The sequence below is a fragment of the Panthera onca genome, chromosome F2 (assembly GCF_046562875.1).
Source record: "Panthera onca isolate mPanOnc1 chromosome F2, mPanOnc1 haplotype 2, whole genome shotgun sequence".
Taxonomy (NCBI): domain Eukaryota; kingdom Metazoa; phylum Chordata; class Mammalia; order Carnivora; family Felidae; genus Panthera; species Panthera onca.
Genome location: NC_138356.1, coordinates 6,882,144 through 6,896,660, shown reverse-complemented (window position 1 = coordinate 6,896,660; position 14,517 = coordinate 6,882,144). Strand labels below are relative to the sequence as shown.

The 14,517-nt window shown below is 37.1% G+C and overlaps 1 protein-coding gene across 1 annotated transcript in view; it reads left to right on the top strand.

Annotated features, from left to right (window-relative positions):
• Positions 1-13,063, top strand: part of TCEA1 (transcription elongation factor A1) — a 43,245-nt gene extending 30,182 nt beyond the window's left edge. The window contains exons 7-10 of the mRNA XM_078441561.2: positions 80-234; positions 2,358-2,504; positions 9,794-9,865; positions 11,484-13,063. Coding sequence (XP_078297687.1) covers positions 80-234; positions 2,358-2,504; positions 9,794-9,865; positions 11,484-11,492 — 383 coding nt within the window. The 3' untranslated portion in view covers positions 11,493-13,063. The remainder of the gene's footprint in view (positions 1-79; positions 235-2,357; positions 2,505-9,793; positions 9,866-11,483) is intronic.
• Positions 13,064-14,517: the final 1,454 nt, after the last annotated feature.

Sequence of the window (14,517 nt, the reverse complement as noted above, 5' to 3'; positions counted from 1 at the left end):
GGTATTCTTATTTTGGTGAACTAGGGAAAAAAATACCTTACTTTCATAATTTAACCTTTTTTCCTTAACGGCCTGGTACCTATATATCAAGAAATAAGGAATACAGACATGAAATACAAAAATAGAGTACGAAGTAGGATATCAAATCTTAAAGATGCTAAGAATCCAAATTTAAGGAAAAACGTACTGTGTGGAAATATTCCTCCTGACTTATTTGCTAGGATGACAGCAGAGGTGAGTATATGTGAAAGTAACGTTTCCATGATGTGACTACATGATGCCAAGTAAAAGTCTGTCTGAATGATGAAGTACTATATAAATACTACATTTATAATAAATCCTTATTAGCTATTCTGATATTTATGTGTGTAATGTACTAGACAAATATGTAAGGTGATTGAATCAGTTGGTATCCGTACTTCGTCGCTTACACAACCGTCCCATGATCTTTGGTCGATTGCCTTAAATCATTGTCAAAAAGCAAAAGTGTTTTTACTTACTTTGGATTCACATGAAGTTGAAGATTTGAGTATCTAGTTGCAAGCAGACTTTGTAACTTCTGAGTTCTTTTCATGGTTAAACCCCATAAAACTGGTCACGTCATATTGACTATTCCTAAATTTTAGGGAATGATGGAAAAAAAATTCAGAGCTTGCTATTTATAGACATAGCTGTTCATACTCTGCAGTCTCATTATTTTATTATGCATCCAAGAGAATGAATTTGTCTCTATAGCTAATAAAAATTGTTATATTTTTAAAATTTATTTTTTAAAAAACCTCATTAAAATAACTTGAAACTTTAGAGACCAGAGTGTAATGATCGTCTATATATCCGTCACCCACGCTTCAGATATTTTCAAGAGTTTGTCACCCTTTTCACCTATCCCTTTTTTCTTTTTGCTTCTTTTCCCTTGAGACATTGTATCTTTTTAGTTTATAAACCTGCGAGAGATAACCTTTAAAAATAGAACTTTCTACATTGTCATCACTACATCCAACAAAGCTAACAATAATTCCTAATTTAGATTCATATTTTCCTCATTGTACATCACTTTCTGTCAGGATCCACATCAACGTATTGCCTTTAGTTTGGTTTCTAAAGATTCTGTATATATGCATTTAAATCCATAGCAGTCTCTTCTCTTACCCCTGCCCCCTTTTTTCCTTCATGACCCTGACCTGTTGAAGAAACCAGTTTATTTCTTCTGTATCCCACGGTATGAATTTTCTTTTTCTCCCTCATGGTGTTATTTAAGTTTTCTGTCAACTGGAAACTAGCTCTCTAGGCTTGATTACACACGAATTCCGCTGTTTTCCCCACAAAGACTTGGTAACTGGTGATTTTTGCTCCATGTTGCACCACATCAGGAGAGGCACAGCGTCTTACTGCTTTGGACTGTTAGCACGCTGAGATGGGTCAGGGGGCTTGGATGCGGACAGTCCAATGCTCCCGTTGCAAAGTTCTCCTTTGACCTTTCGTCTCATGTGTTCGTTCACTGATGCTCCTTGCCTCAATTGGTTATTTTATTAGGAGTTGCCAAATAGTGACTTCTAAAGTTCTGTCCCTCCCTTCACATCTTTAGCTAGATTTCTTTGACAAAGAAGCACTTTCCCTTATAAGCTCAGGCACTTAGTTACTCTTTTGGGTTGGATAGGAAAGGCAGGTAAATGTGGAACTGTTGCCCTTTAGTTAGCAGTTTATCAGAATGAGGAGTTGGTGTCGTAGTAATGGCCGCTGTGGGCTTTTGTTTCTGTTTTTGCATCCTTGTGCTCTCCTTTTTCAGTATCATCATGGATCTGTGACATTTTTATTTACCCGGTGGGGATTGATCCTGTACAGTAATTTATTTTGATGGCTGAAGAAACTGTCCTGTCCTTGGCTAATGGGAGCTCCTTCATCTTAGCCCCTCTGTCCGTTTGACTCGACTGCAAGAGCCTTTGGAGGCTTCCGTGCTTCTCTGGCACAAAAAGATGACCCTAGCTTATCCTGTGCATTTCTTGACTCAAAATGGGAACCGAAGATTCCTCCAAAGGTCCCTGGTTCCTTTTTGGGGAGGGCGATGGTAGAGACCACAATCTGGATACTAGAGGTGCTCATTGCTACAGGATTGTTACGTTGTTTATAAACCTTTAAACAGTAAATCTCATTTTCACATACAAACTTATAAGTATTTGAAGAAATTTTAAAAGGAAGCAAATTTACAAGTTCTATGAGGAAAAATACTGATTTTTCACTTTTAAAACTTTAGAAGTTGGTTTTTGTTCTATTATTATTAAGCTAATTGAACATAAAAAGCAGTCAGGATATATACAGAAGGTGCCTATAACTGAGTGGTATTGCTACCTCCTTGACAGGAAATGGCTAGTGATGAACTCAAAGAGATGCGGAAAAACTTGACCAAAGAAGCCATCAGAGAGCATCAGATGGCCAAGACGGGTGGAACCCAGACTGACTTATTTACATGTGGCAAATGTAAAAAGAAGAATTGTACTTACACACAGGTTTGTGATTGTTTATAGATTCTTACTTTCATATTAAGAATGCTTGAGGGTATTATGCTAAGTCAGGTAAGACAGAAAGACAAATACTATATGAGTCACTTATATGCAGAATCTAAAAAACAAAGGAAATGGATAAACCAAAAATGTTTGAAACACTCAGATACAGAGAGCAAACTGGTGATTGTTGGAGAAGAGGGGTGGAGGGGTGCATGAAATAGGTGAAGCGGTTGAAGAGGTAGGTACAAACCTCTAGGTATAAAATAAGTCACAAGGATGTGGTAACATACAGCATGAAGAATACAGTCAGGAATGTACTAACTTTGTATAGTGACAGAGGGTAACTGGACCTATTCAGATCATTTCATAATGTATAAAAATGTCTAATCACTTGTACACCTGAAACTAATCACAAAATTGTATGTCAGTTATAATTCAATTAAAAATAACTAAATGGAATGCTTGCAACTCTTGTTTCAAAGCAAGTAGTAAAGATAATTACCAGTACTTTGATATTTCTCAAGAGGAGATGTGGTCTTTTCAGTGTAAGAATGCTCTTTTAAAAAAAATGTTTATTTTGAGAGAGAGCATGCACGTGCACACGCAGCAGGGAGAGGCAGAGAGAGAGAGAGAGGGACAGACAGAGAATCGCAAGCAGGCTGCATGCTCTGTGGAGCCTGACAGGGGGCTGGATCTCATGACTGTGAGGTCATGACCTGAGCTGAAATCAAGAGTCAGACGCTCAACCACCTAAGCCACCCAAGTGCCCGAGAAATGCTTTCTGAATACTAACAGATTTCACTTAATTGAAAATAAGCTGATATGTTTATACTTTCATGGAAATTGTTACTGTGAACGCTATATGAATTAAAGAAAATTAATACAACACATTATAGGATTTAATAAAATGCCCATATTCTTTTTCTAAGAGTCGAGCAGTTGATTATTGGTTAGCATATAATCAGGTTATAATTCTTTTTATTTGGCAGGATCATATAATTTAAGGAAAGTTCTTTATTCTTCCTCACTTGGAGCATGGCTACTTTTAGCGTAACTGCTTTCCAGACACCGATTCCTTTTCTGCCACATATTGATGACTTTTATCTTCAAGTAGAATGTGACTAACCCTTTTTGTTCTTGAACAAAAGAGCTGTGAAAAGAGCCACATAATGATTATTTTTGTTGTATATGTGTGTGAAAATGGTTTATCAAACTATCATTAATTTCATTTGTCAAGAAGGTATTTTTGTGCTGTGTCTGTAATCTACTAAATTCAAAGTTTTCCCGTTAGAGAATAACTTACAGTTAATGTTTCAGGGTAATAGATTTAGGGAATTGAATTTTCTGATTGACAGAAAATTAAGCTGTTAAGAAAGTAGTATTACTAAACTCTGTAAGTTACAGAAAAGATCCTTTAGTTACTTAGTTTGTTCTTTAACTTTTAGAGGATGTTCTGTTCTCAAGGTTAAAAATTCAAAAGGTACAAAAGATTATGCGTAGAAAGTTCCCTTCCCACTTTCGCCTGCAGCTACTTGGTCCCACCTCCCTGGAGGTAAACCAGGATTACTCGTTAGTTGTGTGGCTTTCTATGTGTTTTATGCGTGCATATACAAATATGAATATATTTTTGTTTTCCATTTTATTTTATATATGTGTGTGTGTGTGTGTGTGTGTGTGTGTGTGTGTGTGTGTGTTTGTGTTTGGTTTGTTCGTTGGTTTATTTTGTAATCTCTACACCCAACGCAGGGCTCTAGCTTACGACCTTGAGATTGAGAGTCATATGCTCTTCGGACTGGGCCATTCAGGTGTCCCTGTTTTCCCATTTCGTAGAAATGTGGTAGCACACTACATAAACTTCTGTCTCTTAGTTTTTTAGCACTCCATGTTCAGATATGCTCTACTTAACCAATCTAAAGTCCTCTACCTTTTTGAAGTCTTTCATTTAATCATAGTTATATATCTGATATTTCAGTATTTTATTCTGTGAAAGTATTACTACTGATAGTCACTAAAATACATTAACAAATGAAAATGGCTTCAGAAATACCTGAGTTTGGATTACTGTGTTTTCTTTTAATCATGTAGAAAAATCTTGGCAATGAGAATTCTATCCTGAAAATGCCGCATAGTAGGAAGTATTAAGTGTAAATAGAAAGGTATTTAAAATAGAATAAAAAAATTCTGTCAGTAGATCTAAAACTTCCCAAGTTGTCAGAGTAACAGATATAAAAGACTTAAGTTTGACTCTTGGGTTAACATGTATCTACCAGGAGACCAAATTTTTTCCAGAGAGCAAGAAGTTCCTCATACTTTTAGGGCCCCAGTTTAGGAAGTATTTAGATACAAATACATAAGAATAGTTCAGAAGGATTTTTCAAGGCATTTTTTATCTTAAAGCCTTAAGTAAACAGAATGCTATTCTTTTGAGAATGCCTCTTCTTTATCTTCCTTTGGGCTTTTGAGTTAAAAATCATGTTGATAGTTTACAGGTATTGTGAGCTGCTCATCTTTGAAGTGGTAACATACTGGATTTCGTCATCCCACATTCAATTTAAATATATGTTATTCAGAATACAGTATTTAGGTTCTTGCCTTCATCCATTTTCCTTATCTCCCCTGTACTTAAACCTAAGAATAACTTTTTTTTTTAAATTTTTTTTTAACATTTATTTTATTTTTGAGACAGAGAGAGACAGAGCATGAATGGGGGAGCGTCAGAGAGAGGGAGACACAGAATCTGAAACAGGCTCCAGGCTCTGAGCTGTCAGCACAGAGCCCGACGCGGGGCTTGAACTCATGGACCGCGAGATCATGACCTGAGCCGAAGTTGGCCGCTTAACCGACTGAGCCTCCCAGGCGCCCCTAACTTTTTTTTTTTTTTTTTCAATGTTTTTTATTTATTTTTTTGGGACAGAGAGAGACAGAGCATGAAAGGGGGAGGGGCAGAGAGAGGGAGACACAGAATCGGAAACAGGCTCCAGGCTCTGAGCCATCAGCCCAGAGCCCGACGCGGGGCTCGAACTCACGGACCGCGAGATCGTGACCTGGCTGAAGTCGGAGGCTTAACCGACTGCGCCACCCAGGCGCCCCACTTTTTTTTTTTTTTTTAATGTTCATTCATTTTTGAGAGAGAGCCAGATCTTGAGTGGGGGAGGGGCAGAAAAAGACAGAGACACAGAATCTGAAGCAGCACAGAGATCATGAGTGCCGAAGTCGGACGCTTAACCGACTGAGCCACCCAGGCACCCTACCTAAGAATAACTTCTAACTTTAATAATGTATTGTCAGCTTCATTCAGGAATGCTCACTTGAAAGAGATAATCTTCTGTCTTTGGAACCTTGGTTTCAGGAATTCTCTTAAGTGGAGAACTTCAGGGGCGCCTGGGTGGCGCAGTCGGTTAGGCGTCCGACTTCAGCCAGGTCACGATCTCGCGGTCCGTGAGTTCGAGCCCCGCGTCGGGCTCTGGGCTGATGGCTCGGAGCCTGGAGCCTGTTTCCGATTCTGTGTCTCCCTCTCTCTCTGCCCCTCCACCGTTCATGCTCTGTCTCTCTCTGTCCCAAAAATGAATAAAAAATGTTGAAAAAAAAAAATTAAAAAAAAAAAGTGGAGAACTTCAGAAGTCTGTTATGTTGCTAAAATTTTTAAAGATCATATTAGCTTATTATTTTTTTTCCCTGAGTTCTCTTTTTAATTTAAAATTTTTAGTGGTGGTAAAATACACATAACCTAAAATTGAGCCTCTTAGCCATTTTTAAGTATACAGTTGAATAGTAGTGCATTCATAATATTGTGCCAATCTCCAGGATTCTTTTTCTTTTGTAAAACTGAAACTCAATACCCATTAAAGAGTAACTGTATATTTCCCTAACTCGTGGCAACCACCAGTCTCCAAATTTGGCTACTCTAGGTAGTCAGAAGGATAAATGGAATAATACAGTATTTGTTCTTTTCTGTCTCTGGCTTATTTCTGATATCTATTCTAAGATAGTAATTAGAAACACAAGTAAAGATCTGTGTGCAGAGCAACATCACTAATCATCAGGGAAATGCAAATTAAAACCATATAGTATTCATAAATGGTCATCCATATTATAGCATCTATCAGAATTTCCTTCCTTTTAAAAGCTGGATAGTAATCATGGAATGTATATATCACATTTTGTTTACCCACTCATCTGCTGGTGGACATCTGCTTCCACCTTTTGGGCTACATTGTGGATAATGCTGCTGTGGACATCTGTTGTACTCTACCTCTTTGACACCCTGCTTCCCATTCTTTTGAGTGTGTTAGGAGTGAGATTTCTGGATTATATGGTCATATTAGCCTTTTAAAGCGATGTAAAGTACCTATTCATAGAAAAATTGGAAAACACAGGAAAATATGAACAAGAAATTTAAAATCGCCCATTAATCTGTGCTCAGGGAGAACAGTCGTCAGTATTTTGGTACCTGCAGTATTTTGTGAATTTTTTCTTATCTAGTTACAGCCAATCATTTTAGATACAGTTGACCCTCGAGCAACACAGGTTTGAACTGCGTGAGTTCCCTTCTACACAAAGTTTTTTCAGTAAATATATATCCAGTGTTGAAAATGTATTTTCCTTATGATTTTCTTAGTCACATTTTCTTTTCTGTAGCTTGCTTTAAGAATTTAGTATATAGGGGGTGCTTGGGTGCCTCAGTTGTGTCTGACTCTTGATCTCGGCCCAGGTCATGATCTCATGGTTCATAAGATAAAGCCCCATGTGGGCTCTGGGCTGACAGTGTGGAGGCTGCTTGGGATTCTCTCTCCTGCTCTCTCTTTCCCTCCCCCGCAAGTGAACACACATGTGCTCGCACTCTCTCAAAGTAAATAAACATTAAAAAAAAAAAGAATTCAGTATATAGTATGTACAACACACAAAGTATGTGTTAATTGATAGTTTCTGTTATTGGTAAATAAGGCTTCTGGCCACTAGTAGGTTATTAGCGGTTACGTTTTTGGGGGAGTTAGATGTGGATGTTCAACTGCATGAGGAGTTGGCAGTCTAAACCCCCACATTGTTTAAGGGAGGAAGGTACTTCTTTTCACTTAGCTACTATAAAACGTAAGCCTTTTCCTTTAATTATTTGAAAAAAAAAATACAAAACTTGGGTAAACATCTTAATAGCTATATAATGTTCCATCAGATAGGTATGCTCTTATTATTTCCCTGTTGGATATTTAACGTGTTTCTAGTGTTTGTGCTGTTGTAAATTTACACTCTTCAAACATTCCTGTACGCAAATTTCCAACCCCTCAACTTCATGAGGAATTGGCATATAATTTTATGTATTTAAAGTGTACAATGTGATGATCTTATACACATATACATTGTGGAATTATGACCAAGATCAAGATAATTAACATATTCATTACCTAGTTCACTCTTCCTTCCCTCCTCCCTCCTTCCCTCCCTCCGTCTCTCCCTCTTTCCTTTCCTTTCCTTTCCTTTCCTTTCCTTTCCTTTCCTTTCCTTTCCTTTCCTTTCTTTCCTTCCTTCCAATGAGAATGCTTAAGATCTACTCTATAGTCACCGTGCTGTACATTAGATCCTCAGAAACTTACGTTTTATAACTGAAATTTATACCCCTTAACCTATATCGCTCCATTTCCCTCTTCTCCCAGCTCTTGGCAACCACCTTCTATTCTCCGTTCCTATGAAATCATTTTTTTTTTTTTAAGATGCTGCATATAAGTGATACCATACAGTATTTCTCTTTCTCTGTTTGGTGTATTTTATTTAGCATGCCTTCCAGGTCCATCTGTGTTGTCTCAAATGGCAGGATTTCCTTTTTAATGGCTGAATAATATTCCATTGTGTATATATATGCCACCTTTCTTTATCCATTCTTCCATTGAAGGACATTTAGGTTGTTTTCATAGCTTGGCTATTGTAAATAATACTGCAGTGAACGTGGGTGTGTAGATACCTCTTTGAGATACGTATTTCATTTCCTTTGGATATATATATAGAATGGGATTGCTGGATCATGTGGTAGGGTTTTTCTTTTCTTTTTTTTTTTTTAAAGTCAAGTCTACCCCTAATGTAGGGCTTGATCTCACAACCCTGAGATCAAGAGTTGCATGCTCTACCAACTGAGCCAGCCAGACACTCCTACAGTAGTTGAAGTTTTAATATTTTGAGGAACTGCCATCCTGTTTTCCGTAATGGTTGTACCAGTTTACATTTCTACCAACAGGGATCCCTTTTCTCTACATCCTTAGTCTTTTTTTTTTTTTTTTTTTAATATTTATTTATTTTTGAGACAGAGCATGAACGGGGGAGGGTCAGAAGGAGAGGGAGACACAGAATCTGAAGCAGGCTCCAGGCTCTGAGCTGTCAGCACAGAGCTCGATGCGGGGCTCGAATTCACGGACTGTGAGATCATGGCCTGAGCTGAAGTCGGACACTCAACCGACTGAGCCACCCAGGCGCCCCGGTCTTTTTTTTTTTTTTTTTTTTAATGTTTATTTTTGAGACAGAGACAGAGCATGAGCGGGGGAGGGGCAGAGAGAGAGGGAGACAGAATCTGAAGCAGGCTCCAGGCTCTGAGCTGTCAGCACAGAGCCAGACGCGGGGCTCGAACTCATCAACTGATGAGATCATGACCTGAGCCGAAGTCAGATGCTCAACTGAGTGAGCCACCCAGGCACCCCAGTCTTTTTGATATTAGCCATTCTAAATGGCTGAAGTGACATAAAGTGGTGTATCCTTGTGGTTTTAATTTGTATTTCCCTAATGATTAGTGATGTTGATCTGTACACAGGTCTTTATTTGTGTTTCTAGTTACTATCTTAGGTCAGATACCAAGTTCTTAGGTCATAGAGAGTGGATATTTAAGGCTCTTACCTTGTTGCTGCCTCACTTTTAGAAAGGTGGTGGCAGTTTATATTTTTTAGAATGAAACATTTATAATTTTTACATCTCTGCTAATTTATAAGAGAAAACTGATGTATCTTTTAAGTGATGATGAAATTTTTCTATATTAGCATTTATGAAAAATATAATGTGTGACTTAGATGATTTCCACTTATCTGGGAGAAATTAAACATGAAAAGACAAATACGGAATGATTTAGAAAAATGGAAGTTTTGAAATATGTGTCCCTTTGGCATTTATTTCGCTTACCTGAACTTGTTTCAGGCTCTTAAACATTTTATTGTGGTACTGTTGTGGTTATTGTATCTCCTAATACAGAATGTTCTTATTGAGATTGGACTTCTTACATTATTGTAAAAAGTAATATTTTTCGCTTGATTTTGCTGTAGGTACAAACTCGTAGTGCTGATGAACCAATGACAACATTTGTTGTCTGCAATGAATGTGGAAATCGATGGAAGGTATGGCACTTTCTTATATTCATATTTTACCCATTTATAATAGATTTCTTCACATCGTTTTATTAGACTACCTAGCTATCTATCTATCTATATATATATATATACGCTCATGCTGTTCAGTGTTATGCAAGTCAATGACGAACTATTTGTAAAGGAATATACTATACTATACTCTTAGAAATTAAGAATGTTAATTTTCCTGCCTGCATATTGTTTTGGTGCAGGAATAACAGGATTGAATCTTAAATGTGCAATTACTGTGTCAGGGTCCTGTGTATACTGTATTCATTCAGTTGCTTCCACTGTTGTACTTCCGGAAAATCTGTACATGAGTATTACCTGTCCTCATGGATTTGTGATTCTGGGAAGATTGCTTTACCTTGTTGAAATCCATTTGCCCGATGGTTTTAGTGTTTATTTTAAGAATTAACAGATGAGCACTGCCATGGTTTTGGTAGGCTTTTCACTGAGCCTTCTTATCAGCTAGATACTCCCGAATTAGCCCCACATAGGCAAGCTTATGTTTAAGCGATCCCTTCTTGAGTGATTTTTGTGAGCCACAGAAATGTAATTTAAACACGAGAGAAGATTTACACATCACTTCTGAGACCATTTTTATTGTTAATAGAGATAAGGATGTTCAGTTTGTTTGGTTGGAGAGCTCACCTGGTGGGAGTATAGTCTTTGGAGCTAAACAAGTTTTGAACTCCTTTGTTGCTTATCTTTTTAGTGTATTGTAATTTTACGTCCTATTAAGTGTAAGTAATATCTACATCATAGGCTGTGGTGAAGAGTACAGATAATATATTTAAAGTGCCTGATAATTGTTGGTATTCCAAAAATGCTGGTTGTATTTATTAGTTTTTGAGAAAGCTTGTATGATGCTTTTTTTTTTTTTTTTTAAAGCTATACTTAGCTTTAGACCTTTTGCTCTAATGCTTAAATTATTCACATAAGTTAAAGCATTTTCTGAAAATCAGAGGTGAATTAAAAGTAGACAGGTGGGAGTATTCTCCACAAATATGGTATAGGATTTGGGCCCTAGACATTATTTTAGGGGTTGAAGTTTTTTACATTGGTTGAAGGGAGGGACATTGATTATTTTCAGTCCTTTTGAGCAAGTCTGGCTTTTCCAGATAGCTCTTTACTTTGCATAATGGATGATGATGATGATGATGGTTACTATTACTGTGCACATTGCAGTTTGCTTTGAATACAGGCTGCGTGCAACATAGCTGTGACATAGTACCTGCTGGATGTTAGGAGAGTTCAATTTAGTGTAGAATGATAGATAGGGTGGCTTGCTCTAGAAGGTTAAGTTTGAAATGAATTTTTGTTTTGGAATTATATTTTTTAACCTAAAAACATTAAGAAGGGCACTTAATAAAAAATATTTTATGCTATTTCTTCAGTTATATATTCCTACTGATTCTAAGTTGGAAAAGTCAAACACATAGGATAGGTGACTATTCACGTCTGAGAAATATAGCATCTTTTTCAAAAATGCCTCTTTCTTCAGCAGTGTAAGGTGTATACTGTGTTAAATGGGGGTGGGGTATACACTCCATTGTCTGTATTTAAAGGTCTCATGAAATACTTCTCTTTTTTTTTTTGGCAGTTCTGTTGAGTTGGAAGAAATGGCAAAATGCCTGGACCATTAAATGGATTTTCTAATTAGCTTTAAAACTAGGCCATCTAGTTTTCCTGCAAATCAGATTTTTAAAGTAACATACATCCCTTGGGTTAGTCTTGGTTTTTGACATAGCATTCCTTCCTTAAATGCCTTCTGTAGTATCAGATCATTAGGGAGACCACATAATAATTATATGGTATCTGTTTCAAAACATTTTTTTTTCATTTTTGTAGTAAGTTGATATTAAACTTTTGGCAGTTTATTTTTACCTTTTTTTTTCCTTTTAAAAGGAAAACGTACCTTAACTTTTTTACAGTCCAAAACATACACTGTAGAAATGTTATTCTTCTCAGTTAATACATAAATGGAAATCGCGTTTTTTCCCCATATTGGCACATACCTGCAAATAGCAAAGGAGAAGAAGAGGTAATATAAGTTTATCAGACGTGTGTGTATTCAGATAATACTTGACCAGCTTATCTAAATTGTACATAATATTTGAACTAGCCTATGAGATTGAACTTAATTATTATGTTCACAAGTCTGGGATAATTAGATATTATTTTGCATTTGTAACTAACCGTGATAATCATTTCTTGTAATTTCTTGTACATGTTTATGACTTGTTCTTAATAGATTTTACTTTTGGAAACATGACTTGACTTTGTTGAAATCAGTTTGGTTTTATTGTTTATTTACCTGTTTGACTTTGTAGTGTATTTTGGTTTTGCGGAACACTGTTGTAGTTGAGTAGGTTTTTCAAAAGTCCCAGCAAAGGCAAAGAATGAAATCTCCTGACCATTTCCCCCCTCATAGGAAGACATACCTGGGAAGAAAATGTTAGTGTTTTAGTGCAGTATAGTTACTGTAAACAGTTTATGACTTGATTTTGATTTGGAAATCTTTACTGACCAAGGATTAAGTTTAAGGACTATATATATAAATCATTAAAGCTGTGGTCTTTCCATATGGAGGTTGATAGAAAATACTTTTGTCCCGAGTCCAATTTCTCGACTCTTTTTCTGTCACACAATGAATGAGGTTGTTCAACGAACTGAATACATGGGCTGTGATGCAACTGGCGTTACAGTACAGGTCTTATAATTAAATTTTTTTTAAGTGCGTACCATTTGTTTTGTTAGGAATAAGCAAAAATGATTTTCACATAGATTCCTTAGGGTACACTTGCTCTGGCACATCTTAGAGGCCACTTTTACAAAGCCCACATTTTTATCATGCTAAATCGATACTCTATCAGACTCCTGTAGAAAGACTTCAGTGTATGCTTTGCACTCCCCTTTGCTCCCTTTCCCCACTTTTTAAATGCAAATCAATTTGATGTAACACAGAAGACAACATTCAAGGTCCATGTTAGGGCCCCGTGTGTGAGCATTGACCCACTGGTACTGTCCTATCTCTACTTTGTCAGTTCTCAGATTAACCTTTATCACTTGAAAAATAAAGTGCATTTTTGGAAGAATAAAACTAAAATAGTACCACTTTTAAATTAAGTGATCCATTTTTAAATTTGTAATCCAATAAAGTTTCTTGTTATTAAACATGTATCACATTTTGTCATTTTATTTAGACATGGACGCTTGCTTTACCTTTTGTTTCAAAATTTCTCTCCCGATTCCTAAAGTGTTTTTAAAGGATGGTTTTAATTAAGTGATGCCTGCCCAGTTTTAAGCGAAAACTCGTGTTGAGCTGGTAGTACAGAGCATGTCTTTCTCTTCTCTTTCCCTGGACTCCTGGGGAGGGAGGCAGGAGCGGTTCCAAGTAGAGCACACAAGCATAGGCCGTGTGTGCGCTTAGCGTGATCTCAGAGACCGAGACTAGTGAAAAATACTAGCCAGTTGTAAAGTCATAGGAAGGAAATGTTATCACAGGTAATACTCAATAATAGTTATTTCCAGGACAAAGTAATTGTGTTAAATGAATACACATAAGAATTAAACTAGACCTGTGTAGTAGGAATTAATGAAGAACCATCCTAGGAAGGCAGAAAATAACCACCTTGGTTTTCTTGCTCAGAGGTGATTATAAGCATTGGTTACCCAGTATTGCTAAGCCATGGCAAAAGTTCTGAAACATTTACGTACACCCAAACATCGAAATCTGTTTATATCTTAAAAATGGGAAAATAAGTTTAAAGTACTAAGATAGCAAAAGAAATAACAGACTATACTTTGAATTCTTATAGGTGCACAGTGATCGTCCTTAGAGGTCAAAGTTTAAATTGAGGGTTTGAATTTACCTCTCAAAATAAAAACTACAGTTAAAAATGTTGGGCTTTAAAGAGTTTTAATCTTAACTCTCCTCCTTCCATACCATTCCCCCCCCCCCCCCCCACACACACACTCATTTAGCTGTAGAAAATTAGCCCTTTAAGAAGAGACATCCCACTGGGAACTGTGATGTGAATAATCACTGGCATAAAAATCCACATATTTTTGTCAGTTTCAAAACTAAGAAAAGTACCAACATCGAAGATGCTGCTTCACAGTGAATAGTCGGGCTCTGTGCCGACAGCTCGGAGCCTGGAGCCTGCTTCGAAATCCGGGTCTCCTTTCTGTCCCTGCCCCTTTGCCTTCTCTGTCAAAAATAAGAAAGTAAACGTTAAAAAAAAAGAACACAGTTACTGGTTGACAAGTTCCTAGGTAATAATGGAAACATTATGTTGGAGAAAGGTGAAGTCAGTTGAAGTCCGTCAAAAGGAGTAGGAGCTGTGTATCGGAAAAATCTCATGCGGCTCTCCTAGATAACCAACAGCTGTGACTTACGAAGGTGGAGTTGGAAAGTTTCTATGAGACACTTGTTCCTGCTGTATCTTCAACACCTAGAATACTTGTCACATAGTAGATGCTCATGTGATAGTTTTTCTTGGTTATATTTGTGTATTCCATTTGTTCTTGACCACATAGGAGCTGAGATGTAAAGCATGTTCCACGTGTTGAGGACCCGTGGAAGCTGGTTAGATAACCACCGGTTGGCAGTGTTTTGGACTCCTGACCGACTG